The sequence below is a fragment of the Typopeltis vanoorti genome, chromosome 2 (assembly GCF_054136105.1).
Source record: "Typopeltis vanoorti isolate ZY-2024b chromosome 2, IOZ_Tvanoo_1.0, whole genome shotgun sequence".
In the NCBI taxonomy this organism is placed as follows: domain Eukaryota; kingdom Metazoa; phylum Arthropoda; class Arachnida; order Uropygi; family Thelyphonidae; genus Typopeltis; species Typopeltis vanoorti.
In genome coordinates this window covers 72,615,820-72,642,314 of record NC_143550.1, presented here as the reverse complement: position 1 = coordinate 72,642,314, position 26,495 = coordinate 72,615,820, and the positions used below count along the sequence as shown (strand labels likewise).

General features: G+C 34.5%; 1 protein-coding gene across 1 annotated transcript in view; it reads right to left on the bottom strand.

Annotated features, from left to right (window-relative positions):
- Positions 1–1,984: 1,984 nt before the first annotated feature.
- Positions 1,985–26,495, bottom strand: part of LOC150109168 (major facilitator superfamily domain-containing protein 6-like) — a 38,526-nt gene continuing 14,015 nt past the window's right edge. Inside the window, exons 2-4 of the mRNA XM_090401782.1 lie at positions 11,278–12,732; positions 2,371–2,532; positions 1,985–2,067 (exon numbers count right to left, since the gene is read on the bottom strand). Coding sequence (XP_090257908.1) covers positions 1,985–2,067; positions 2,371–2,532; positions 11,278–12,732 — 1,700 coding nt within the window. The remainder of the gene's footprint in view (positions 2,068–2,370; positions 2,533–11,277; positions 12,733–26,495) is intronic.

The window sequence follows — 26,495 nt, the reverse complement described above, 5'->3', positions numbered from 1 at the left end:
AGTGTCCCACCAATCACAACACGAATCTTATCTCTAATCATCATCCATAATTCCATACGCGTAGAAAACAAACAACATGACTTCACACACACACAGATGGTCCCCAGAAAAATTCCAAACAATCCAAACTCATGACATCACACACACAATGATACCATCATCTCAACAACCAATCACGTCACAATTCTTTGTCTTATGTTGATCTTGTCAGAAGTGGCTACCCTTCTACTTAGCTAAGTTTAGTAACTAAGTTTGATACACATTTTGACGATTTTGATATCTCAAAATGATCCTGTAACTTTTCGTTAACAACATTGTACATTACAAAATCTGTATGCTAGAACTCTAGTTCTCTATGTTCACACATTGGCGCTAAGAAATTCTGGTCAACTGGAATTTATCAAGATATAATTCGGTCATTAAAATTTAAATTGAAGATTAATCCCGCACAAGTGAAGTCATAGGACCTGTGATATAATATTGCTGTATTGGGACAAGTAGTTAAAGAGCAGGAAGGAACATGATAATACGTTTCTTAAAGAACTGGAGTTGTATTTATTAAGGAAGAGTTATGAGAAGACGGTTTCAAAGCACAGAGGTACAAAAAATGGAGGAAGAGGATCAGAAGTTCGTACTATAAGTTTGGAGGAGGTGACTCTGCATGAATAGGGGCCAGCAGCAGCAGCAGTTTGTGTTTGTTCATGATTACAGGACAACGAAGAATGTGGTATAATTACAGACAACAAGACATAACAAAGGAATGTAACCTCTATGAGAAAGCAACTGGAAGGAGTTAATGAGAGAAACAATAATATATTATTCAGCTTTATTTTGAAGGCTTTTTGTGTGCCGTCCCAAATGTGTAAACCACATTTCAAGGTGCGACGGATTTAGGATAAAATGTTGGGAGTTGTAAAGGTGAGTTGTAAAACTATAATATTGATAAAGAAATCTAATGATAGGAATTTTTTCACCAATGACATGAGAAGAACGATCGACCAGAGAGGAAGCTAGCAGTGTTGCCACAAAAGACACTGAGAGTAATCACAAGCGACATGCGACGATCAAATGCCTTGGAAATATCAAGAACAATCACATGAGTTTCTCCGTTTCTTTCGACCTGTGTCCAAAGATGGATATGGTTAGCAAGGTATGCTATAGAAAAGAATAGTGTAATCCGTATTGTGATCACTAAGAAGAAATCATGAAGAAGACCAACAATAACAACAACAAAAAGAATCTTGTTGTTTATGGCTTTCTTCATGATTTTTTGACAGTTCTAACGTCTCTCGTTTTAGGAAATAATCCTCCATGCGACCAGTCAACGTAGACTTAATATAAATAGTTACATGTAGGATGATAGCCGTCATTTCTTATATCTTAAAGTTCGGTATATGTGCACAGCATCCTTAAAGGTTTACTAGTTAAATTTATCTTGCTTATTCTCCTTCCGCACTCACTATTTGTCTGAGTGATTAGCGTATCCGCTTTCCAACTAATAGGCTGTAGGTTCGAATCCCACCATGGACACGGATGTTTGGGATTGTCTTTAGGTGAGAAATGAATTTCATTGCCTGGTGTGTGAGATCACAATCCCTTATTATAGGCTTAAAATGTCTTGAAAAAAAAAGGTCTTTGTTTGGCCTCTAGAGGAGGATTTCTGGACTATGTTAAAAAAATAAACACACAAAAATATATAAAATTAATAATAATAAACAAAATCCTTATGCGACTAACTATAAGAATGTAATATTCGTTTACAAGAATGTTTATTGGGTAAGAGCCATATAAACAAAACTATTGGAACTATTAAAAATGGTATAAATCAGGATTTATCTTCATCACTCATAAAGATAATTCAATATTTTGATGCAACAAGCATCTAAATAGATAATAAAACATTTCTGCATAGTGATATGCATTGAAGTTTTACATTGATTAACCGTTTTCGGAAATTGTGGGACTTGAAATCCTTCATTCTGAACTACTGGTTGCAGGTTACTGTGTTTCCATTTTTTTCGAGAACTTCTGGATGGTGATTTTGTTGTTCGCATGCACCATGAGGATCTATTTAAATAAAAATACTAATCAACTAATATTACGTAATTTATCCAAATACTAATAGTATTGCAATCAAAAGATATTATGCTACGACTAATTTCTTTTTATTTTAATTTTTTATATCACTCCACACATGATAGGTTTCAAAACCAATGCGAAATCATTTGCCTGTCTGGATAAGAGGGATCAATTGGAAATCAATCTACTTTTTTTTTCACCTCTGTTTTATTACTTCAAGTTTTAATTTTATATCATTATACTAGTAGGTGATGTTATACTAGAGGCCGCAAAACTAAATCTTTTTGTTACCTTTTTTCTTTTCTCTTTCGTGAAAAACAGGGATGATGAAATAATATCCTGCGGCATACAGAAAGCCACATATTCCGGAAGCTATACCTAGTGATCGGAAAGCAATACGTGGTCCGAACTGACTCATCACACTTCCTCCTATTAGAGTTCCAGAACCACGACCTGAAAATGTAGTGAAAATGAAGGCGGCTAAGAGCTGCGTACTAGATGAACGGGAGGTTTTATTTCTATATTTTTAAATTCATATACAAAATAACTCATTCAAAGTCAATATTATTATTATTATTATTATTATTATTATTATTATTATTATTATTATTATTATTATTATTATTATTATTATTATTATTATTAATTTAGCAAGAGCATATATGTAACAAACAAAAAATACGCTAATATTTACATTTGTGGATTCTGCAAAGTATGAAGATATTAACATCCAGTTAAAATAATACTGGCCGACGAATATCATATTTAAAATTTTAAAAAGATTTCAATGTCAATAATAGTCATAGGGGTTTCCATTACCCGCACCCCGCGCCAATGTGATCAGATCCTGAGGCTTCCTCTCTTTGAAATTGTTGCAGCTTATTACTGGGGAGATAGTGACGCAAGGTGGTTTCCTTCGTGCTAATAAAACAACAATATTTACGATTCTCACTAGATGGCAGCATTTGCTTCCAGGCATCAAAATCAATTTTAGTCACCATAAGACGGGTTTGGGGAATATACAGAAATATTTTATTCTGCATTCCAATTAAAAATTAATATGTTTCCGGGGTAGTTTTTTTTCATTGACAAAGTGGAAATATTTAAATTATCGTTTTATTCTTCAGACTGATTAAAACAATTTAAAAGTTGTTATCTTGATCAATGGTGAAAAAACAGTTAAATAATATTTAAATAACTGTAGAGAAATAGTTGTGTCTTCAATCATCATTTACATGTAGTCAAAAAGCATCAAATCCTAGAAAAGAGAGATGATGAATACCTTGTTTAACTCAAACTAACTTAAAACCATGTTATAATATAATTATCCATCGGTATATATTTTTTAGTACTGTTAAAGAATAAATTTTGACTTATAAATAAATGTTCTTAAATTTATCGCACAATGTTAGCGGTATATCCGACAGAAGAAAACAAACATTATTAGATACTGACGTTAGGCAAAAACTGGATCTTCAGGAATTAAAATACCTTTGATTGTCTTATAATTATTCTGTTGGCTATGGCAAAGTGCCAACAAATCATTGGGAAATTGGAAAGGCTTACACGGATATCTATTCAAACTTCGCAACAGTAGACTTCGAATAAAATCATGAATATTGAGAAACGTTCAGAGCAAAAAATAATTGAAAAAGGTGGTTCCTACAGCGAGGAAATGATTACCATCCCTTCAAATGTCTTTATATAGTCTTAAATCTTAAATTTGTTTATTGTGAGCTAAAGGAGAAGTGTAACCATTCAGTGCTACATTCTTCTTTTTATTTCAACTTTTCCTTTGCCATCTCGATGCCACAGGAAGTGTATATTCCTTCAATTTGTAAGCAGCAGCCTCCTATTGCATCGAATGTCTTATAGAATTCAAATATGGTATATGATGTCAAAGGTATATACTGTATCTAAGTAATTAGAAACAAATCATAGTTACTAAGGTTTTTAAACAATAAACTTTGAAAAAACTATGGTGCGTTTCTTGTTTAATTTTATTAACAAAGCTGTGCAAAGTACTATTAGCAAGAGACTCAGGACCTTACTAAAATAGTTCCTTCTTTCACTTATATATTCAAATTTATCGATTGCAGTTTATATTTCTTGGCTCTACCGTCATCTAATTGTAAACCTAAAGAAGTCCTCATTGTTCAAGTTACAACTAATTTCACTAATCCATTCAATTATATTATGAGTTTCATTTATAACAATATCTGTGAATTCCCCAATTATCTATTTAGTTTAGCCTAATATTCCCTGGCCTATCCTCCAAAAGGTCAATGCGATACATGACTTCCCATTTAAAAAAAAAATTATATACATATATATTTATACACACACACATACACACACACATAGTATATTTCCTTTACTTCGCACTGTAGGTAATCCTTTCTCTTATTATGGTGTAGCAATCCTTACAAGTTCAGTAGTTTAATTCCATTATATATATATATATATATATTTGATCGATAAATTATCAGATAATACATTGCAAGTCTGCGAAGCTGGATCCACCACATTATCAAAGCAGTAATTAGGTTTCTATAATGTAAGTAAAATAACTGCGATAGGTCACTGAGTCCAAGGGGAAATGAAGAGATAATTAAGATTTATGACTGCCTATTTTATCCCTGCTAAATCGAAAATGATTGTGTTAAGTTGCTCCTGGAGGACATCTTTTCCTTATTTGACAAGTACGTTGTTAGAATGTAAAGCTGCGGGGGATGTTTAAATGAAAAATGTTTAAGACACTTCAACTGGTATTGAAGAGTCTTATGCATTTCTCATTTCATCACTAATATTCAACCGGAACAATTCCTTTATCAGTTATAAAATATTAAAGAATTTATATATTAAATTAGAAAATAATAATGATATAATAAACAAATAATAAAGAATTTATTTTCGCTTTCAATCTTGCAGTTTCACTTGCGTATTCCATTGTAGAATATTGTGATTATTTCCCAAATGGTTCAGCTTTTCTTATCTATGACCATAGAAAGATTATAAATTTGCGGTTCATCATTGCCGTGGGCAATATAAGAAATTTTTTTATTCTTTTTTTATTTCATTTATTGTTTAATATTTTTATTTATTTTTATATAGTCCCGAAATCCCGCTTTATATAGACCAAACATGTACACACCGATAGATGAAATGTATCCTCTCTTCCCCCCCCCCCCAAAAAAAAGATGATCGTTCCTATCGTCAGATCCAACCCTCCCTTCCCCAATCCTGTTGGCTGGAGAGTCGGTGCGTTATCACTGGCCCCACAAAGACGGCAAAATTGAATTAGATACGCAGGATGATTCTTACTAAGCACCGAGTCCAACGTATTTTTTCTAATAGAACGCTGTATATGCCGATACCCAAAAGTTAGGAAAAATACGATTAAACAGAGGATTTTTTCTCTCCTTCATTCTGGTCTCTGATGAAAATCAACAGCGTTAAATAGCTGTCAGGCCAGTGAAACCTAAAAACATTAATAAAAGATGAATATATATCGGCTCCTTGGCAGTGAAGCCAAGCAATTCCGATGCCTAGAGTTGTATTCTCATATGCTCTTCGGTCTATCTTCGAAACTTGAAGTTTCTTCACATTCGGTTATGAAATAAGGACAGTCTTTATAATATATCTCATATTTGTATTAATTATCAAAATTTATTTATTGCATACTTAAATATAAAGTGCTAATAAGCTTCATTTCGGCAACAAAAACATTATTTAAATTCAGGGGATATTAAATCCCACATTGTTTTAAAACCGAATAAGAAACTCAGAGATTGGAATCAGAGAGTTTCTTGCCGAATATAGTATAGTAAACTATAAAGTATCGGCGATCACTAAGCGTCCGCTAAATGCAAGTGACCCTAGCACGTAGTGCAATACCGGAAATCTCGCAGCAAAGTCGATAAAGTTCTGATCACTATTCTTAGGTATTTTCCATAATGTAAAAACACATTTCCTAGGAAATGTATGCTGTTATTACATTATGGTGGGGAGGTCACTACCCAGACCGGTTTCAGCCTTTTTTGAGGCTTCATCAGTGAGTAGCTAGACCAAGTTAAAACCAAAGAGTATAGCGAAAAGAACTTTTACTCTGCTATACGAGTTTCCAAACAGGTGCAACCATTAAGTTACTTAAATATAAAGAGCTAATAAGCTATACTATATTCGGCAAGAAACTCTCTGATTCCAATCTTTGAGTTTCTTATTCGGTTTTAAAACAATGTGGGATTTAATATCCCCTTAATTTAAATAATGTTTTTGTTGCCGAAATGAAGCTTATTAGCTCTTTATATTTAAGTAACTTAATGGTTGCACCTGTTTGGAAACTCGTATAGCAGAGTATAAGTTCTTTTCGCTATACTCTTTGGTATTAACTTGGTCTAGCTACTCACTGATGAAGCCTCAGAAAAGGCTGAAACCGGTCTGGGTAGTGACCTCCCCACCATAATGTAATAACAGCATACATTTCCTAGGAAATGTGTTTTTACATTATGGAAAATACCTAAGAATAGTGATCAGAACTTTACCGACTTTGCTGCGAGATTTCCGGTATTGCACTACGTGCTAGGGTCACTTGCATTTAGCGGACGCTTAGTGATCGCCGATACTTTATAGTTTACTATACTATATTCGGCAAGAAACTCTCTGATTCCAAGCTTTGAGTTTCTTATTCGGTTTTAAAACAATGTGGGATTTAATATCCCCTTAATTTAAATAATTATTTATTGCATATAAACAATTAGAGAAAATTGCTAATGTAATGTGCATTTGGTTATATGAGTCGTCTGTATCGCAGTGATTTTGCTTGCGTAGCAATCCTGAGGCTCAGAACTCGCTTATAAAATATTTCGTTTCGTTATAATTCGATTTTTATTAGCGAAATGATTTGAAGTTATAATTATAATTATAATAGTAATAATAATAGTTATTTCCAGATTACTTATGATAAATGCACTAGATTCAATTGTCTTCTTAACGAATATTATTGCTGTACAGTGGCAGTTATAGCAATTCATTACTATAACAGTTATATCGCCTTTTTCTTAAGACTCCAATTATTTAATTTGTTTATTTTACACATTTATTACTTTATCTCTTGTTCTTGCGTAACTGTCTAACAGTAAGTAAATAATAAATGACAAGGTAATTCTCACTCAATTTATAATAATACTTTATGTGCTACAGATGTCGCCACTTGGTATTTCCCGTCTAATTTAAGTCGAGCATTTAAACCTGTTTTTGCACTGCTGTACTCTACTCGGTATTAAAACGATTTAACGTGTAATAAAATATCAGTAAAATGACCATAAAATATCGAAAATGTGACGCAGCACAGTAACAACTATTTAACAATAGCAATAAAGTTATTTTTATCCATCATATAGCTGCTGGAATGATTTATGCGCATCGATTATTTTTCTGTTTTTTTTTTGTACGTTTTTAAAACTGTAATGATACATACAATTGCATTTATATGAACTATTAATATTCTTGAATAATTTGTATAATTCATCATCAAAGCTTCTTGTAGTCTTGAAATATTCCAGATTTTAGCTTGATATTTTAGTACATTTTGCAGATACATAGTGATATCGTAGGGAAGGAAGAAATATCAAATTTGGTGTATATGTGTGAGTGCACATAAAAGTGAATCTGTTGGAAAATCGTTGACTGATTCAGAATTCTTCCAAAGGAAGATCGCAGTACTTTGGTTTTGACTTCAGAAGGAAAACAAGCAAGAGGGCAAATAATAGTACTGTGTACTCGGCTAAAGGAAGACTTGCCAACATAAGAGACTTAAGTAGTATTATTAGAATGAGCGAAAAGAAAATTAATGTAGTCAAGAGCATTTATATCATTAAATGAGGGATGAAATTTTTAATAACACTGTATTGTAAAAAGCAGTGTCTTGTTCTTTACAGAATGCATTGCTATAATAAACTTTTAAATTGTTTTTTAGTGGAACTAATGACACACTAATCGGCAGAAAGAATTGAAAACATCGTACTCTGCGTCATTATTACGAGAAAGGCATGCAAATTTTCCTTTAGGGAAAAGGTATGCTGAAATTCTGAAATATATCATGGCACCTACAGTGGGAATAGTATTTCTATTCCATTATTGATATTTTCTTATATCGCCTCAACACGCGTAAGATGGCACAACTTAAAGAGCAACAGTGTCATGTGTAAGCAAGTACCGCAGTTAATGAGAGAGAATTTTTTCTCTTAATGGGTATTTTGAGCAGCTAGAGATTGCAGTTCTTAAGGAAAAAAGTGCGGGGAAGGCTATTCAAAAAAGAGCAGAAGTAAGATGGAACGAAATAGGCTGATGAGAAGTTGGCTCAGTAAGACTGAATTTGAATTGGTTATAAAAGTAGATCGCTATTAGCTCGTGATCTTACAGATTTAACAGGAAGTGTAATGGTGGTGGTCAATTCAGCTATAAATGGTCGCTGTAAATGCCCATTCAAAAGGAATAAAGCTGAAATAGAAACGTATACAGGAAAGGACGTGCAGTGAATCTTTGAGTGGATCATCTTTGAATCTAATTTTCCACTTCTGTTTTATATTCGTTGTGCAGTAAGTAAGTATATTTTAATAATGGCACTGATACGTTATTTGTAGAATTTCAGCTGTGGTGTAAGTGAATAAATAATTGTCTAAAACAGGAAACGAAATGTTTTTAAAGAACAAGTTTTCAACACATCGTTTATATATAAATGATATTTTAATTTGTTTCATTAATAGTTGAAAATCATAATCCTCGGAGGAAACGATATGGGAAAGGCTGTTTTCACAGAAGAGACGTAGATAGAATGAAAGAAGAGGATGAGAAGTTGTTTCGATTTCTTAGAGCTGGCACCTGTGTAAAAATGTTCACCAGTCGCATTTGCTCGTGTTTTACTTTGACGGAAACTGCTTTCTTGGAGAAGTTCCATGAAAACATCTGCAATAATGACATAATAAAGAACAGAGTAGCTATGATAAAGTAAGAGTAGGTTTGAGAAGATATTGAGAGAGAGAGGAGGAGGAGGATTGGGATGAAGTGGTTGAGAGCGGAGGAGTCATTTAAGTGGGGTTGGCTTGTCCTCTTCCAAGTAGGAAGGTTTTTGACGCACTACTCGTAATATGGGAAAAGTATTGAAAGATCCAGAGGATTAAAATTTGATGTAGTAAGGACTCTTACAGGCGAGAAGTAGTACTTTAAATAAAACAGGACACAATGCTTTATTTAAATTTACTTTACTGTTTAACTGTTTTTATTCATTTATTCTTTTATTAAGATTACTTTTGTAGGCTGAATAGCTTAGTAATGTGATGAGTTAGTGCAAAGAAAGGTTAGAAGTGTAAGTCAACCAAAGAAGATAAATCTCACTGTAAGCGGAGGTTGGGAAGAAAATCGTTTTTTTTCGATTATGGTTAAGAACGATTTTGAAGTTTAAATCATTTGAGCGCTATACAATTTGTCGGATGAAGAAAAGGAATAGAATGTACTGCCATCAGGAAGATTACAAATGGGATTTGTCTTCAGTGATTAGTCATTTCGATGTATAGAAACAAACGTGTGAGCAAAATCACTAAGCCCTGAGATTCTCTTGCATTGATGTACAAAAAGAAGGATACTATGCAATCATAAGAAAGAATAATACCAGAGCGTGAATATGTGACCTAATCACTATACTCTGGAAAATAGAACATACGATGGTAGATCGTATTTCTATTTAGAACATACAAATTAAGAATGTGTCTGTCAGACTCCTTAGAACGTTTTCGAAATATAAATTCGATCACATGATATTCCAAATGATTCCATGGCCTGTGTATAAAAATTTACAAATACTGGTTACGGATATCGCTTATGGAACAAGAATAGCAGAAACTCTATTGCTGATCACCGAATAATTGCTGGACCTCTAAGCAGTGTTGAGGTTACTGCTGCTGATGACCATTGTTTTTGTGAAGATTGAGGAGCAACTCGACGGTGATTTGATGGCTAACTCCATTGCTTGGAATGGGGTGAATGTTGGTTTGTTTCCATTCTGTTAGGTAAATATCTGTGTAACATAACAGACTGAACATGCTGAGTATAAGATTAATTCTAGAGTGCGTATTTTAAACAGAGATTACGAAGTTATCCTGATTAGTGTAGATGTCAATAAGTGTCCAGATCTAGGACACAATTAGTGTTCTGCAGCACGACACTAATTCGCGTCTAAAGTAAAGAGTATTGCTGTAATGTTTTCCTGAGCCATTGAGAATTTCTCTTGGACTTCTGCGACAGTTCAAGAATCAAAACTGTCTCAGCAGTAGGAGTTCGGAGGCTGTTTGGTTGCGACGAAAATCTACAATCTCTTTAAGGGCTCTTTTAAGGATTTTTTTCCCCACATGCACCATGATATCTACTTTTGGAATCTTACTCGGTGATGCCGTAAAGCTGAAACCACTTGAAAACAGGTTGAATTCAGAATCAGATAATGTATGCGATTACATGTTGGCGGCAATTTTATTATAGGGATAATCGAAGAAATTGCTTTTTTTTTCAATAATTAGGTTTCATAACTTTTTCTTCATTCTTTCTTTGCTAAATGGATATTTACTCAGTGTTTTCATAGGCTGGTATATCTAAACTGTTTCAAATGTTTGTAGGAAGGGAGACGTAATATTTTAAGACGGGTTTCCAATTTGAGAAAGGCTCCAACCATGTGTGAGCTATGCGTTCGTTTAGTACGACAACTTCCATACGATGGAAAATTCTTGAAGCTTAGTGGTAAACTTTCAATGAAACTGTAAAAATCGAGGAATAAAATAATTGTCCCTGCATCTTTAAAGGAACGTCAGCCTGTTACGAAAATGATTGTATGATCCTTAATTTTTTCAATTTCAAAATTATTCACTTTTGAGAGCAATATAAAAATGCCAGTTTCTCTCTAGATCAGAATTCCTGAATTGTCTTAGACTCCTAACCGCGGTACTACATATTACACGTTTACAAATCTTTAGGAAGGATGTAAAAAAATAACTGGGTAGTACAGAAGAAATCTTAAAAGAAGTGTATTGTCTAAGTACCGTACGTATGCTCTGACTTTGTAATATATGACAGGAGAGTAGTATTTATTGAATCATATCAGTTCTCTCAGAAGAAATCTAATTACTTCATGAAAAATAGAAAACAACTTACCTACTCCAAAGTGGAGGGCTCCCACAATCCCTTGAACTGTTGCTAGAAGACCATCTGGAGCAAGACTAGCAGCATAGGTCACAACAGCCACCCAGAATATATGATAACAGAACGGTTTGATCACTTCCAGTGCGAGTATCCACGCAGGATTAACTAAATATGATATACCGACGCATCGAATGAAATATCCAAAAAACCCAAGTATAATGAAGGTAACCCTACCAAATTTATTGATCAGCCAATTGGATCCTAAAAGGAAAGGAATGCCAAGAATCCCTGATACAGTATTTCTTAGTCCAATAATATATTTGGGGCTCTTCAAGTCCACCAGAAACCAATTCAGAAATGTTCCTAGAAAACCTCTAATCGTTCCCAGGCAGAAAAGACTTACTAAAAGGAGCACAATATCTGGATTTTTAAGCACACTCACCGCTTTTTTGGACATCTGTTTCGAAGGCATTTTCACCTCCAGATTCAGTGCAGCAACCATGCCCATAGTCACAAGAGTCAATACAAAAAACAAGCAGAATGCTGGATAGTAGTTCGTCTCTCCCATGTATTTGCTGGCGATGTCCACAAGATAGCCAGCCACTGGAGAAGCAATTACGGTAGCAAGAGATGCCCAGATTCTTTCTCGAGCAAAGTCACCTTTGTTATTATTCACCATTACCAAAGTTGTTACGTCAACCATTCGGAAACATGTTGTTTGAAAAGTATGGTAGGATAGGTATAAGATGAAGGAAAGGACGATCGTAAGGATTTTGTCTTCCCACAAGTGCTTGCACTTCTTTTTCACAATCAATCCTTCAGTGGCATACCGTGAAGAATTAGACAGAAGGATATCACACTGAACTATACATTGCTTGTTTTCGAAATGGTTTGAAATGCATTCGAAATCAGAGTTGTTCTCGTGTTCCGGATTCATCTGCTGTAATCTGTAGACGCACGACTCCAATGACTGTGTTGTTTTCACCAGTTTCAGCTCAAAGTCACCAGGAAAAGTCATATTGTCAAATGAAAGATCATAGCATGTAGGTCTATCCATATCACTGAAGCACAACGTCATATTAAGAGGCTTATCCTCCTCTGAACATTTCGGAGTACAATGGGATAACTGGACTGTAGCATCCTGTGGATCTGCCACGCATTCACTTCCTGCGAACTTCACTTGAGATGTTTGAGAAGGAAGACATTCCAGTGTTGCCCGCTGTTCTTCACAAACAGGTGGTGGAATAGCTGGAATGAAGTAAATGGCCACAGAAAATGCAATTAATCCTGTAAGAATAAACAGTAACACTGGCTTAAATCTACCTATCTTATCAGCTATTATTCCTGCTAAGGGAGGTGCAAGTAGCTGGGGAATTGGAAGAAATGTAATTATTGCTGTGGTTTCAACAACAGACAGTCCTTTCTGTTTCAGATGAACAATGAGATATGGGCCAAGGCTGGAATTTGCTGAAAGAAAAAAAAAAGAAAACAATCACTTGAACAACAGATTGTTATTCAGCTTATATTCATTGTAATAAATACTTCTGCCCACACACCTACTTAAGAAACCTATTAGGCAGCAATTATATGCATTTAGACCTCAATCAGAACAATTATGGAGAATAAATACAGTCTACGGCAAACAAAAAAGACTTGCTATTGATCTCACTCGATGTACAAGGAGCCTTCGATGCTGCTGTGTGGTTGCCTGCCATAATCAATCAGTTAAGAGATTTAAAATATCTAAAACACATATATCTCAGAAAAAAATTATTTTTCAGAAGAGACGCCATGACATTAAAAACCACAGCTGTAACGAAATAAATCAAACGAGGTTGCCCGCAAGGTTTCTGCTGTGGACATCAGGTTTCTGATACACCCAGTACGACTCGCTGTTAAAACTTCCTTTCACTACTGAAAGAAAAGTCATAACTTTCTCCCATGATGAGATGATAATGATTCGGGAACACGACGACTTACACTTAGAAATAACGGCCAACGAATAACCCTTTAAAATTGCAGAGTGGGCACGCGAAAAGAAAGATACCTTCAATAAAGTTCTACTCATTTCATGCAAAAAATCAAATCAACCTGTAATGGTGTTCTAAAAGGAAATTGTCAAGGTAGCCAGTGAGCTAAAATACCTAGCAGTAACCATAGATGAAAAATTTACCTTCAACGATCACATTTCATATATTGCTGATAAAAGCGTACATATAATAAACCTTCTCGCTAAGTCCGCAAGGCTTAACTGGGAATTAGGCCATTGAACGCTGAAAACAATATAAATTGGAGCTATACAACCATTGATATCTTTTGCTGCACCTTCCCGGAAGCATACACCAAAATCAAAGAAAAATCGACAAAAGCTAAACAGAGTTCAACGCCTTATAGCCATACGTATAATTCAAAGATACAGGACAATATCTTTCGATGCAGCTTGCGCTATTGCAGCTCTAACACCGATCTGCCTGAAAATACAAGAATTATCTCATATGTATACAATTACTTCCGGAATATATAACGAAAATTACAACATTCATCAAATTGCTACGAATGTCCGCTTCACTACAACAGGTGGCCTCACCCAGCAAAGAAAACAAATATTAAGGAGATGGAAATCTGAAAATGACGAATTCCATATATACACACACTGTCGGAAGCAGAACCGAAAGAAACGTTGGTTGTTGTTTCATTGCATATAGCAGGCAGTCCATTATACAAGAACGTTGCTCTAGACCGCATCCTCTCTATTATAAACAACCAAGCAGAACAACTTGCTATAGTTAATTCAATTTCATACTTCTGGGAATTATCACTCACCTCCCTCTGTAAAAGACAACAACAATTTATAGTGACAGTAGAAGTACTATATATTGAATAAAAACCAGAACAACCATATAGCATTAATAGAACAGAGAAGAAATCTGGTTTGGAATCTGACTCTAAAGTGGTGGGGAATCAAGTTCTGTTGGGTGAACGCGCATACTGGGGGTAGCAGGAAACGAGAGAGAAAGGGAGGGATCAGCTGGCTAAAGAAACAGCTAGAAACAAGATACCAAAAGTACTCGAAATCTGCTATAAAACACTTGCAGAGGAAAGAAGCCGAAACTTGTGGGAAGAAGAATGGAGAACATCATAAAAACGGATCAGCAACAAACAAATTCTTGCCATGCATCAGAAGCAGATTCAGGTTGAAAAAAACACGCCATTTCTCCAGGTTTAACCACGCTACTAACGGGACATAGAAAAATTAAGACATTACCCACACAGATACCATATCCTGGAACTACTAGACTTCATCCCGATGCCTCTAATACAATACGTCATCACTTCCGGAGATAAGTGGCCAGCGTCAAAACAAACAATTATGCAAAAGTATTATTCAGAATTAATGAAATTTGCAAATGAGATCCAGTCGTTGTAGTGTAACGTAAATCATTGATATTGTGTGAATTATATAGTAAATATAAATATGGATGTAAAGGTCGGAATACGTACATATACAGTAGATGTAAAAATGTAAATATAAATATGAACATTGATACAAAAATATGAATATAAATGTTAATCAGTACTTCGAAGCAGCATGCAATGTATGCACACACACACACACACACACACACACACACACACACACACACACACACACACACACACACACACACACACACACACACACACACACACACACACACACACACACACACACACACACACACACACACACACACACACACACACGCGCGCACACGCACGCACACACACACACACACGACAACTCAAGCAACTATGAACAAGTCTGAAGCAACAATTAATTTTGGTTTAAAATTCTTTATACTGTAATACAGAATGCTAAACGTCCTTTTTCACCGAATTCTCAGAATGCAATTAAAACGTTACTCAGTTCTCAGTTGAACGAAGAACGATTGTTATTATTTCGTTACTAGTATTACTACGCTGAGATCGATGACGGCTTTCTGTAAATCAGATTATAGGACACTTTAGTGAGGACAATTTAATCCATTGGATTTCGCTTCTTCTCTGTATTATGGCTGTGTGTAATGTAACTTGCATATGTAAATTCATATGTAATTTCATTTGATAAATATTCACAACCTTCTTATTTCGGTGCATAAAAATACATTATTTTTATTCAGACATTTTACTTGCAATAAATTATATGGCTTAGATATGAAAAATACATTGGGAATATTATGGTGATGGACAACATCTATAATGTGAAATTTTAGATGTTATCCAAATCATTATGAACACCATAGAAGCTACATTTCTTGGTTCCATGAAAATTCATCGAAACAACAATTAATCGAAAGACAATTAATCAAAAAGGCAATTCATCGAAAAAACAATTCACCGAAAATTTTAACTAAAATTTCATTAAATTCATCCAGCCAAAGCGGAATTGCTAATATCATTTCGAAACTTTTTTTTCGAAATGTTATGATACAATTGATCCGTTTAGAACAAAAACTGAACCGTGCAGACAGCTTCTTTTACCGACAACTTCTATACTAATTCCGCTAAGTCAGAGAGATACCGTGATACATAATTTGGACACGTTATTTGTTTGCTGCCACGAATACAGTTGAACTGAAAACTGGAACGGTTCGACATTTTTCTTGTAAAAGAATCTGAATCAGATTCGCCATTTGAAACTTTTATTCATCACATAATAATTGTTCTATTGAAGTCGCATATTACTACTAGTAATAATAATAATAATAATGGAGCCTGCGTAGGCTGTGATTTTCTTCCCAGAAACAGGCAAATCAGTCCCATGAACAGACATGAAACAGTTATCGGACAAGAAAGACAATAAGAAACCATACTGTTCTATAATTATTCCCTATTAAAGTAGCATTGCTATCTTACTCTCTGCACGGTTCAGTTTTTGTTCTAAATGGATCACTTTCATCTTAACATTTTCGAAAAGTTAAAATTTTCGGTGAATTAATAATGAAGGGGGATACAAATCCTTTGATGTTTTACTGCCAGTAAGCGAAACTCTAAGAACTAGGACTAAGATCTATGAGTTTCATACCGAAAAACTATCGGCAAATCCAAGTGTAAGTAACCACTTGGTAGTACAACACCCAGGCAACTCGTATCAAAGGTGGTGCAAGCTCCCTCACTATCCTTGATATTTTCTCATAATGTAAAAACACAGCCCCTAAGGGATGTAATAATGTAATTACATTATGAGGAGAGGTCACTACCCAGACCGGTTTCAATCATTTTTGAGGTCTCATCCAGTAGGTAGACCTGGAAGATAACAAGGTTTAAGTGAAAAGAACTTACATACCTTCACTATAGTGAAGGTATGTAAGTTCTGAGAAAATATCTCATTATGAGAAAATATCAAGGATAGTGAAGGAGCTTGCACCACCTTTGATACGAGTTGCCTTGGTGTTGTACTACCAAGTGGTTACTTACACTTGGATTTGCCGATAGTTTTTCGGTATGAATCTCATAGATCTTAGTCCTAGTTCTTAGAGTTTCGCTTACTGGCAGTTAAACATCAAAGGATTTGTATCCCCTTCATTATTATTAAGATTGCCAGAAAAATAGCCGTTTGGCTTTCAATTTCGGTGAATTGGTTTTTCTATGAATTATATTTTCGACGAATTGTCGTTCGATGAATTGTTCATTGGATTAATTAGCTTTCGATTAATTGTCTTTCGATTAATTGCATTTTCAATGAACTCTCCGGATACCACATTTCTTTGGTGGATACTTTTCATCAACCGGCATGAAATCACATTCCTGCTCAATACAGGACCGAAGTGGATTGAAAAAGTACCATTTGATCTCAGGACTAGGTTTCCAGTTACTTACATTTAACCCACGAGCGTATAGAGACGTGGAGGTGCGACCGAAGCAACGATGGCTATGAGGCCGCTGATTTTTTTTTATTATTAATTGGCTGTATTATTGGACTGTTTATCTGCCTAAAATTTTGAGTTTCTTGGAGAAAAATCTCTTCCACCTAAGAGACCGACTAAAATACCATATGAAGAATCTTGTCATCGGTGAGATTCTAACCCAAAGCATTTCATCCAGAGGATATCGTCGTTGATAAATGGGCTACAGAGACAGAATTATTAAGAAGAAACATTAAAGTGCTATATACGAAAATTCTTTGAATCTTGAATCAGCAATGGATGTTTGTGGAATTCAGCTGTAAAATAAAGAGACTGGTTATATAAAAGAATAGTTTTAACTCCATTCTAACCAACTTTGTAAAAAACATATATTTCTCGAAAAAATACAAATTCATTCAATAAATCATATCAAATCAGGTAGTAAATATTTCCTGTTTACCTTCTTAACAAATAATATAACGGATATTATCTTTATTCTGATATTTGGGTATAGCGACTTACAGAAACAATAAGCCTATAAGATTATGATAAGCGTACCTGCAAACCAACAGAACAATACAATCTTCACAGGAAGGAGATTTCGATTCGGTTTCAACCATTCCCATTTTGATCTTAATGTTGTTGTTGTGGAAATATTAGACTCTTCAGATGTCTTCTGTTTTCTCGAAACAAAAAACATCAAGCAATTATTATTACTCATTTCAACTGCCTTTATCAGTCAGTGAGCAAGATTTATTTATATAAGTTGTTAATATTTATAAAAATAATATGAGTAAACTGAAGAAAGAGTTAGGGATCCATAATCATACACAACCGTGAATAAGTTAGTGTAATTCTTATGCCTTTCGCATCATGTTAAAGAGATCAAAGATCACAGACCGAGCAAATCATTGGCTTCTAATAATAATGAGTTTGGGTTTTTGATTAGCGATGTATTTATTATTGTGGTTACCATTTTTCAGAAACATATATGGATCATAAAGCTTACCTTATCGACATCCGTTTCTGTTTGCGGCGTTCTTATTCCGTTTTCTTCGGATTTCTTCTCAAAGGACATCGAAATGAGCGATCTGTTTAATAAAAAGTCGAGGGCTATGTTCAATAAATAGCAAGTATGTGACAAACATAGGTCAGTGTAGTGTGGAACGAGCAACTTAAGAAAATCAAAATGCATTCACAATATGGATGCCACAAGCAAATGAAATATTGTCATTCGTTCGATTTTTGAAACTTTCTTTAAAAAATCATAAAAGTTGAATATTAAAAGGAAAATGATTCCCTATGAAGTAATCTTGTCACTTTACTAAAGGTACGCTTATGTATTTCAGTAATATTTGGAAGTATAAAAATATCTAGATTTAAACATAACTGCGAATGCTTAAGTCGTTCATTGACACTTCGATTTCTTTGTAAATTGATATAAATTAACAATTATATTATCGAAGATATGTGTGAGTGTGTATAGACTTGACAAATTATTAAAAAATCGTACCATGCAAAAAAATATACTCGCCTAAAATTTCCCTATGTTTTTTAATTGTATGTCCCAATCAATAGGAGTTACATAAAGTGATTACTGGTGCATCTGTGTTTAGCTTCAAATGAAAAAAAAAAAAGTTTAGAAAGCTATTTTGTAATTAAATATCTGTTTTGTCCAGACTGAAGCTACTCGCTAGAGCTGCCAAAACCTACCCGCCATGAGCGAGTGGGCGAACGTATTCTCGGAGATCTGTATCATTATTATTACATAACACCTCCCGGGAGTCCAAAGACTCATCGAGGAAGGGCACCTGCTCTACAACTCTCCGTCTCCACCACTCCACTAACCGCAACTACGCTAGCGCTATCTACCATCGACCACTACCACTATTTTCACAGACAATCAAAAACATCCCTGCCCACGGCGGGATTTGAACCCACAGCCTTTTAGAGAGAGAGAGAGAATACGCTAACCACTCAGCCAACGAGACCAGCAGTCATCCTACGGTTTTTTATTTTCATTGCATTAAATCTGAATACAATTAAGCTATCTTCAAATAAATAAATAAATAATATGCGAATAAATTTACACTTCTATTCTCATTTATTATACTCACTCTAAAGTTAAATAATAAAAATAATAATAATTTTGGCATATGCTTAACTACGGTACTAACTTCAGACACTTCTAAAATAATAACAAGTCATTTCCCTTATTATTTCAATAAAGAAAAGAATTTATTATCAGTTTACTGCAACAGACCAAGATGAAACTTAATAGAGAGCTAAATCAGGCTAATTCTTTTACTTCTAGGTGAGTCAGACCGTTGCAGAAGCTGCTTTGATTTTATAAGGTTTAATAGGATAGAAGCCCAAAATTATCTCCTTCATCTTTTTTTTCCCTAACACTCCTCGATACATTCGACATCGAATAATGATTACTTTATTTTTATATGCTTATTTTTTACTAGCCTAAGATTTTTAGTTATTGTCACATAACAGGTCTTCATGTTATTATTACTCTAAATTTATTTTTCGATAAACGGATTTCAAAGTTAAAACTCTTCATCACTAGATGTTTAGATACTCAGATACAGTACACAAGATTACTCAGAGCTGATGACTTTTTCTTGCTAAAATGGTATTCATTTCAGGAAATTGAAAACTTACCTTACTTAAAAAGGAAAATGTCTGCAGTCTTTCAAACAGCCGCTGAATACTATAAGTTGGTGATAGATCCGAGTGAAGACTATAATACTGCGATCAGTCTACACGGTTGATGTGCTTACGTCTGGTATAAGAGGTTCCCAGTAGCTACTGAATAATTCTCATAGGGGAAAACAGTGCTGTGCCTAACAGTTCGTGATGCTTTGTATGTATTTCCTCGTACGCAGAACAAGTTTGGTTTAAAAGAGGAGAACACAACCATTAGATGGAGTAGCTATAGAATATACATACACAATAATACGAAAGCACACACACACACACACACACACACACACACACACACACACACACACACACACACACACACACACACACACACACACACACACACACACACACACACACACACACACACACACACACACACACACACACACACACACACACACACACAAATAGGTTGCAAACCTATTTTTAGTAATGGGGCTTTAAATCTTATATTAATATATTAGTATTGTGGGCAAACTAAGGATATGTTATCTATTTTTAATTAATGTTATATATTTTTTGTTTATATATATAGTTATAAAGGGTGTCCAAAAATTCACGCAAGATTTAAATTTAGCGCCATTTGTGCGGTAAAGTGTTGCCAACGAGATAAAAAAGACAGCGTGACAGCTGACAGATCAGGGGTATTAAAAATGGAGCGCTACACGAAAGAACAACGCATTTTCAGTGTTGAGCAATATTTTAAAAATAATGAAGGTTTGGCAGCTACAGTTCGCAATTTTCGTACAAAATATGGTCGGAATAGTGATTTAACTTCATCAACTGTGAAAAGATTAATTAAAAAATTCAAGGAAACTGGATCAATTAGTGATCTTATACACTCTGGCCGTCCTTCAACAAGTCGTTCAACAGAAAACATCGAAGCAGTTCGTGAGAGTGTTGCTGAGAGTCCAGGAACATCAATTCGGCACTGTGGTCTTGAATTGGGCATTTCGAGAAGCTCTCTACAGCGTATTCTCACGAAAAATTTGAATCTTTATGCTTACAAAGTTCAATTGACTCAAGAACTGAAGCCTACTGACCACACACAGCGAAAAGAGTTCGTTGAATGGATTATGAAACAACAAGTGGATGGTTATTTTTCGAACAAAATCATCTTCAGCGATGAGGCTCATTTTCATCTTGATGGCTTCGTTAATCGACAAAATTGTCGCATTTGAGGTTCAGAAAATCCACGAGTGTTGTTGAGAAACAAATTCATCCACAACGTGTCACTGTTTGGTGCGGATTTTGGGCTGGAGGCATCATCGGTCCATTCTTCTTCGAAAATGCGGCTGGTAAGGCAATAACAGTGAATGGTGCTCATCATGATAATCCATGATAATCCTGTTTTTTGTGCCTAAATTGCAAGATATGGATGTGGACGGCATGTGGTTTCAACAAGACGGTGCCACATGCCATACAGCCCGAGAAACAATTCAATTACTGCATGGGTCATTTCCTGGTCGTGTAATTTCCCGTTTTGGTGATCAGAATTGGCTGCCCAGATCATGTGACTTAACGCCGTTGGACTGTTTTTCTTTGGGATTTTTTGAAGTCTAAGGTTTATGCCAACAAGCCCACGACCACCCACGCCTTGAAGGAGGAAATTGAGCGCTGTATCAACGAAATTCAGCCACATTTATGCAAAACGGTCATGGAAAATTTCGACAAAAGAGTGCGTATGTGCCAGCAAAGCCGTGGAGGCCATTTACCTGATATGCTATTCCATGCATAACCCTATACTGTATACTTTATGAATCAATAAGAAATTACAATTTTTAATTAAAAACCTGTGTTTTCTATCAAAATTACTTCTTGCGTGAATTTTGTGACACCCTGTAGATTCCCATCTTAAATGGACAAAACATATAGAATACCTACACAACAAACTCCGTATCATCGCAGCAAAACTCTTCCAAGTTAAAGACATTATTACACCTAACATAAAAAAACTCCTATATCACGGTATCTCGTATTCGTACTCAGATACGGAATAACGGTCTATGCAAATACATCAAACAGCCACTTAACAAAATTAGAAACACTACATAGGAAAATCGTGTCAACAGTGATCTGGACACCTTACACGCAACAACCAATATCCGACAAGCACATAGCGATACACAGAATTCTGAGCATTAAAAACCTGAAACACTAAATGCATTAACAAGGAATTACTTCCACATTACCTATCGAAACAAGACAGACACATATATCGTATAACACGACCTACAACAACCCTCTACATCCCCACACCCTTCAATAACTCATACGGTTCTTTTGTGAGATCACATCAGATACCCACGCAATTCAACAACCTACCAAGAAAGTTAAAACATGTAGATAACTACAGAATATTAAAAAACGAACTCTGGAAAATATACCAACAAAGTTAAGAAACCATTAACACTATTATACACATCACAAATCACTAGCATCCAATGCCTACATCCCATACATAAACAGTAGCAACAACACAAATAGTGAGGGCTAAATCCCACTCTCTTCATAAAAGCTAACCCAAACTTCGAAGTAGGTGGGATTAACTTGCCTCACTCATCTACAAGTAATCCTTATAAGCAAATGCAGAAATTTGTATGTATAATCACTCTTTCTCAAACTTAAAAAAAATAAAAAAATAAAATAAAAATAAATTAAAAATAAAATAAAAAATAAAAAATTATACACAAAATTCTGTATAATCTTCATTGTTAATATTAGAAGAACATGTGTTGTGAATACATAATATAAAGGCAAAAAAGTATTATTAAAAATTTTAATGGAAATCCAATATAGAAATTGCAGTACTTAGTGCTGAACTCTGTAAAATTATAAGGTGCAATGTCACACAAGATGTTTATTATATGTATAAATATTTTAGCAATCAATAAAACATTTTTAGTTATTAATTTTATATAATTTATAATAATAATAATAATAATAATAATAATTATTATTATTATTATTATTATTAACTATTATTATTACACTTATATATCACAAGCCACTATAGGCTTGTGATATAGCCCATAGTGGCTTGAAACCTATAGTGGTCTCACCGAGCGACAAAGGTTCTCCTAAATTTGCAGCTTGTTGGTTGGTGAGAGGATACACTAACCCAGCGGCTAACTAATTTTGCACAATTAGATGAATTAGCTGATATCTGGCTAATACAACAATAATATAATGTAAATAATCGTTCGATAGTGTGGCAAAATGCCAAAACACACGTAAAGAACAATCGGCAGATTAAGATGTCATTATTGGCAAAAACAATTTATCTAAAGGCAAATTATTGAAGAGCAACTGATCGAAAAAAAATCAATTTATCGAAGCAGCATATCAACAAAATTATTTGCTGCTTATTTATGAAAAATAAATCAAAGGAGAGGTTGTTAAATAGCGATCCAAATATTAAATATTAAATATTATTAAATAGCGATTCGGTTAGGTTATTAGATTAAACTTAATCTAATAACCTAACCGAAATAAATTTTAAAAAATGGCAGATATTGCTCTCACATTGTTGAGTTTATTTGGGTTATAATTTAATCCATTAATAAAAAAGGGAATAAATTTGTAAACAAAAAAAGATGCAAAACTGTATAGCTTGGATATAATATACGAGTAGTATCACCTGCCACAGAAATGAAGACTTCCTGATTATAATCTTCCTGCATTTGTTAGACTAAGTGGGGAACAAGTAGAAGTAAATATCAATCTTGAATCACGACTTATTGCTTTTTCCGACAAACATTACTATCCTACAGTTGTTACATAAAGTTAATGCTTTAGTAGTAAATCAGAAGTGGAGGAATGGAGAATAGTGCTAGTTGCAGAAAACTTCTCTTCCGTGGATATTCTGAAATCTCCTTTACACCACGTTTACATACCGTTCTAGAGGAAACTACGAATGACCTTAAAGTTCATGAGATTTTGAGAAAGGAAATTTCCCATAAATCAAATAAAAGTTTGTATCTGTAAAAATATGTTTACCACTGATATAATTTATATTCATAAAGATCCGTTAAAGTTTTACTACATTAAACAACTGGATGGGATTTTTTGAATAAGAATATATCTTGAAATCATAAGTATTACTATGTCGACTGCAAATCAGAATTGCATACTCAGCTTAAAGTTAAATAGGAATGGTTCGAAATAGGAGTAACACATATAAATAATAATAATAATAATAATAATAATAATAATAATAATAATAATAATAATAATATAAATAAAACTGTTGTGATTTCTATCCAATTACTTTACTAACATCAATCTTTCATATTCGTGTCATTGAAAGTTATCAGTTTTGTTTATAAACAAAAATATTTCAAATTTCTTCGTCTGTCAAAATGAGATACATCTAAGTATATAATGCCATAAGGATAAATGGCATTCACTTGAAGAGATGGCAGAAAGCTTTCGAGAGAAATGGAATCAGCAGTGCATTTCAATAACCGCAGTAGGAAAAAGCCATCAAAACCTGTTAGGAAATGCAGAAGCAGCAGCTGTGCATGATATTCTTCCAGAAATGCACAAATACAGAGGTATAAAAGCTTTTCCGTGGCTACACTACATATTTCTGAAAGTCAGATCAGGCTGTTGAATTCGAGATGTTGGAATAGAACGCTGATATACCCATCTGTAAAGCCGGAAATTGAAGGTGAAGGTGAGAATTAGAGAGGAATTTCTCTACTAAGTGTACCAGATAGGATTTATTTATTCAAACATACTTTAAAGGAAGTTGAGAAAGATTGTGGAAGAGAAACTTGTAGAACAAGCTGAGTTCAGGCAAAACAGAGATTGTCAAGATCAGATTTTCACTTTAAGACAAATAGTTGAGACATCATTTGAATATAATAAGGATCGCTGAAGTTTTGTTAGTCAGGAAAAAGCATATGACAAGATGCCAAAAAAAAATTTCAAAATGCTGCAATATTATAAATTGGTCATTATGGGTCTAATAAAATATGGGTCTATATTTCGTTGTAAGTCTGCAATAGTTTTTGATGTCAAATAATATGTTAAACAATGTGCATATTATCTCCACTGTTATTCATCTTCTGTTTGGATCACATTACAAAGGAAAGTGGAGTTAAATCGTATATTAAAATTGGAGATGTTTCTCAGATCACTTAATGCAGATAATGGTACACTCTTAATTAAATCCAGGTCAAGTCTTCTGGAAGATTACCCTCGCTAAATTGAATATCCTCCCAGCGTTATGTCCCGCTTGGTGTGGGATCTGCTGAAATCCCATTGCGAGAAGGATGGGTCTACTTCTACCATGGTGACCCATTCCATCTTGCGGGAGTGTATGTTATAATTGTATGAATGAATGTATAAAGGTGAAAGACAAGCATCCATGCCCACAGCGGGTTCGAGCCTGCAGCCTTTTTGATGGAGAGCGGATACGCTAACCATTCGGCCAACCAGGCCGGCCGTTAAATTGAATAACTGCTGTAATAAATTTGCTATAAAAATCAGCAATAAAAACACAATGACAATGAAAATATGCAGAAAACGCTGGAAATATCAAATGCATCCTGAATGGAGAACGTGAAGAAGAAGAAATAAAATATTTCACTGTTTAGGCACCATTTTCAGTGAAGATGGCAAATTAAATATGGAAATAAAACCAAAATAAGCAAACATGCTATTTGCGGGATCCCGTTTAATAAATTTACATAGATACATTTATAAATAAATTTGCCGGTGCTATCATCTCTTAAATAGAATTCTAACTTTTGTCACTTTTGTAACAGAAAGTAAAAAAAAAACAAGTTTCTACTAGGATGGAAGGGGAAAAAATCCAAAAGAAGGTCAAGATTTAGGTTGACTGATACAATACGAAGTCTTAGAAAGCTGAAATATAAGATTTGATAATCTTAGATTCTTGACATAAAAGAATAATTTGGAGAAAAAAATTTCCTGTAGGAAGTTAATAATGATGCATCAATTTCATGTCTTACACCCACTAAACGTACATATCAGGAATTTGACGATGATGGTGATGAGGGGTAGGAGATGTATAAATAACTTCTTCTCCTTCTTCTGCAGCTTCTCCCACTTAAGTGGGGTCACTGTTGATAATGAGTCTCGTCCACACCTTCCTGTCTTGGGCTGTCACTACATCCAAGTTTTTCATCCTTAAGTCCTCTTCTACCAGCTCCCTCCATCTCTTCTTTGGCCGCCCACGCTTCCGCCTTCCTTGCACATCCATCTGCATGACCCTTCTTCCCACATATTCGTCCTCCCTCCTCATCACATGACCAAACCATCTCAACCTTGCCTGCTGTATTTTCGCTCCTAAGTTCGTAACTTTCACTGTTCCCCTGACATAGTCATTTCTCAGACGATCCTTTCTGGTCACACCGCACATCCACCTAAGCATTCTCATCTCTGCTACTTCCATCCTGCTGATGTTATTTTTCCTCAGGGCCACAGTTTCTATAGCATATGTCATAGCTGGTCTCACTACTGTCCTCACTACTATCATGTTATTTATACATCTCACTACTGAGATGTATAAATAACATGATAGTTAAAATTGTAAGAAAAAAGAAAGAATCTAATTTTCAAATACTTTTCTATGATGAATGAATGACACGTCATCATTGT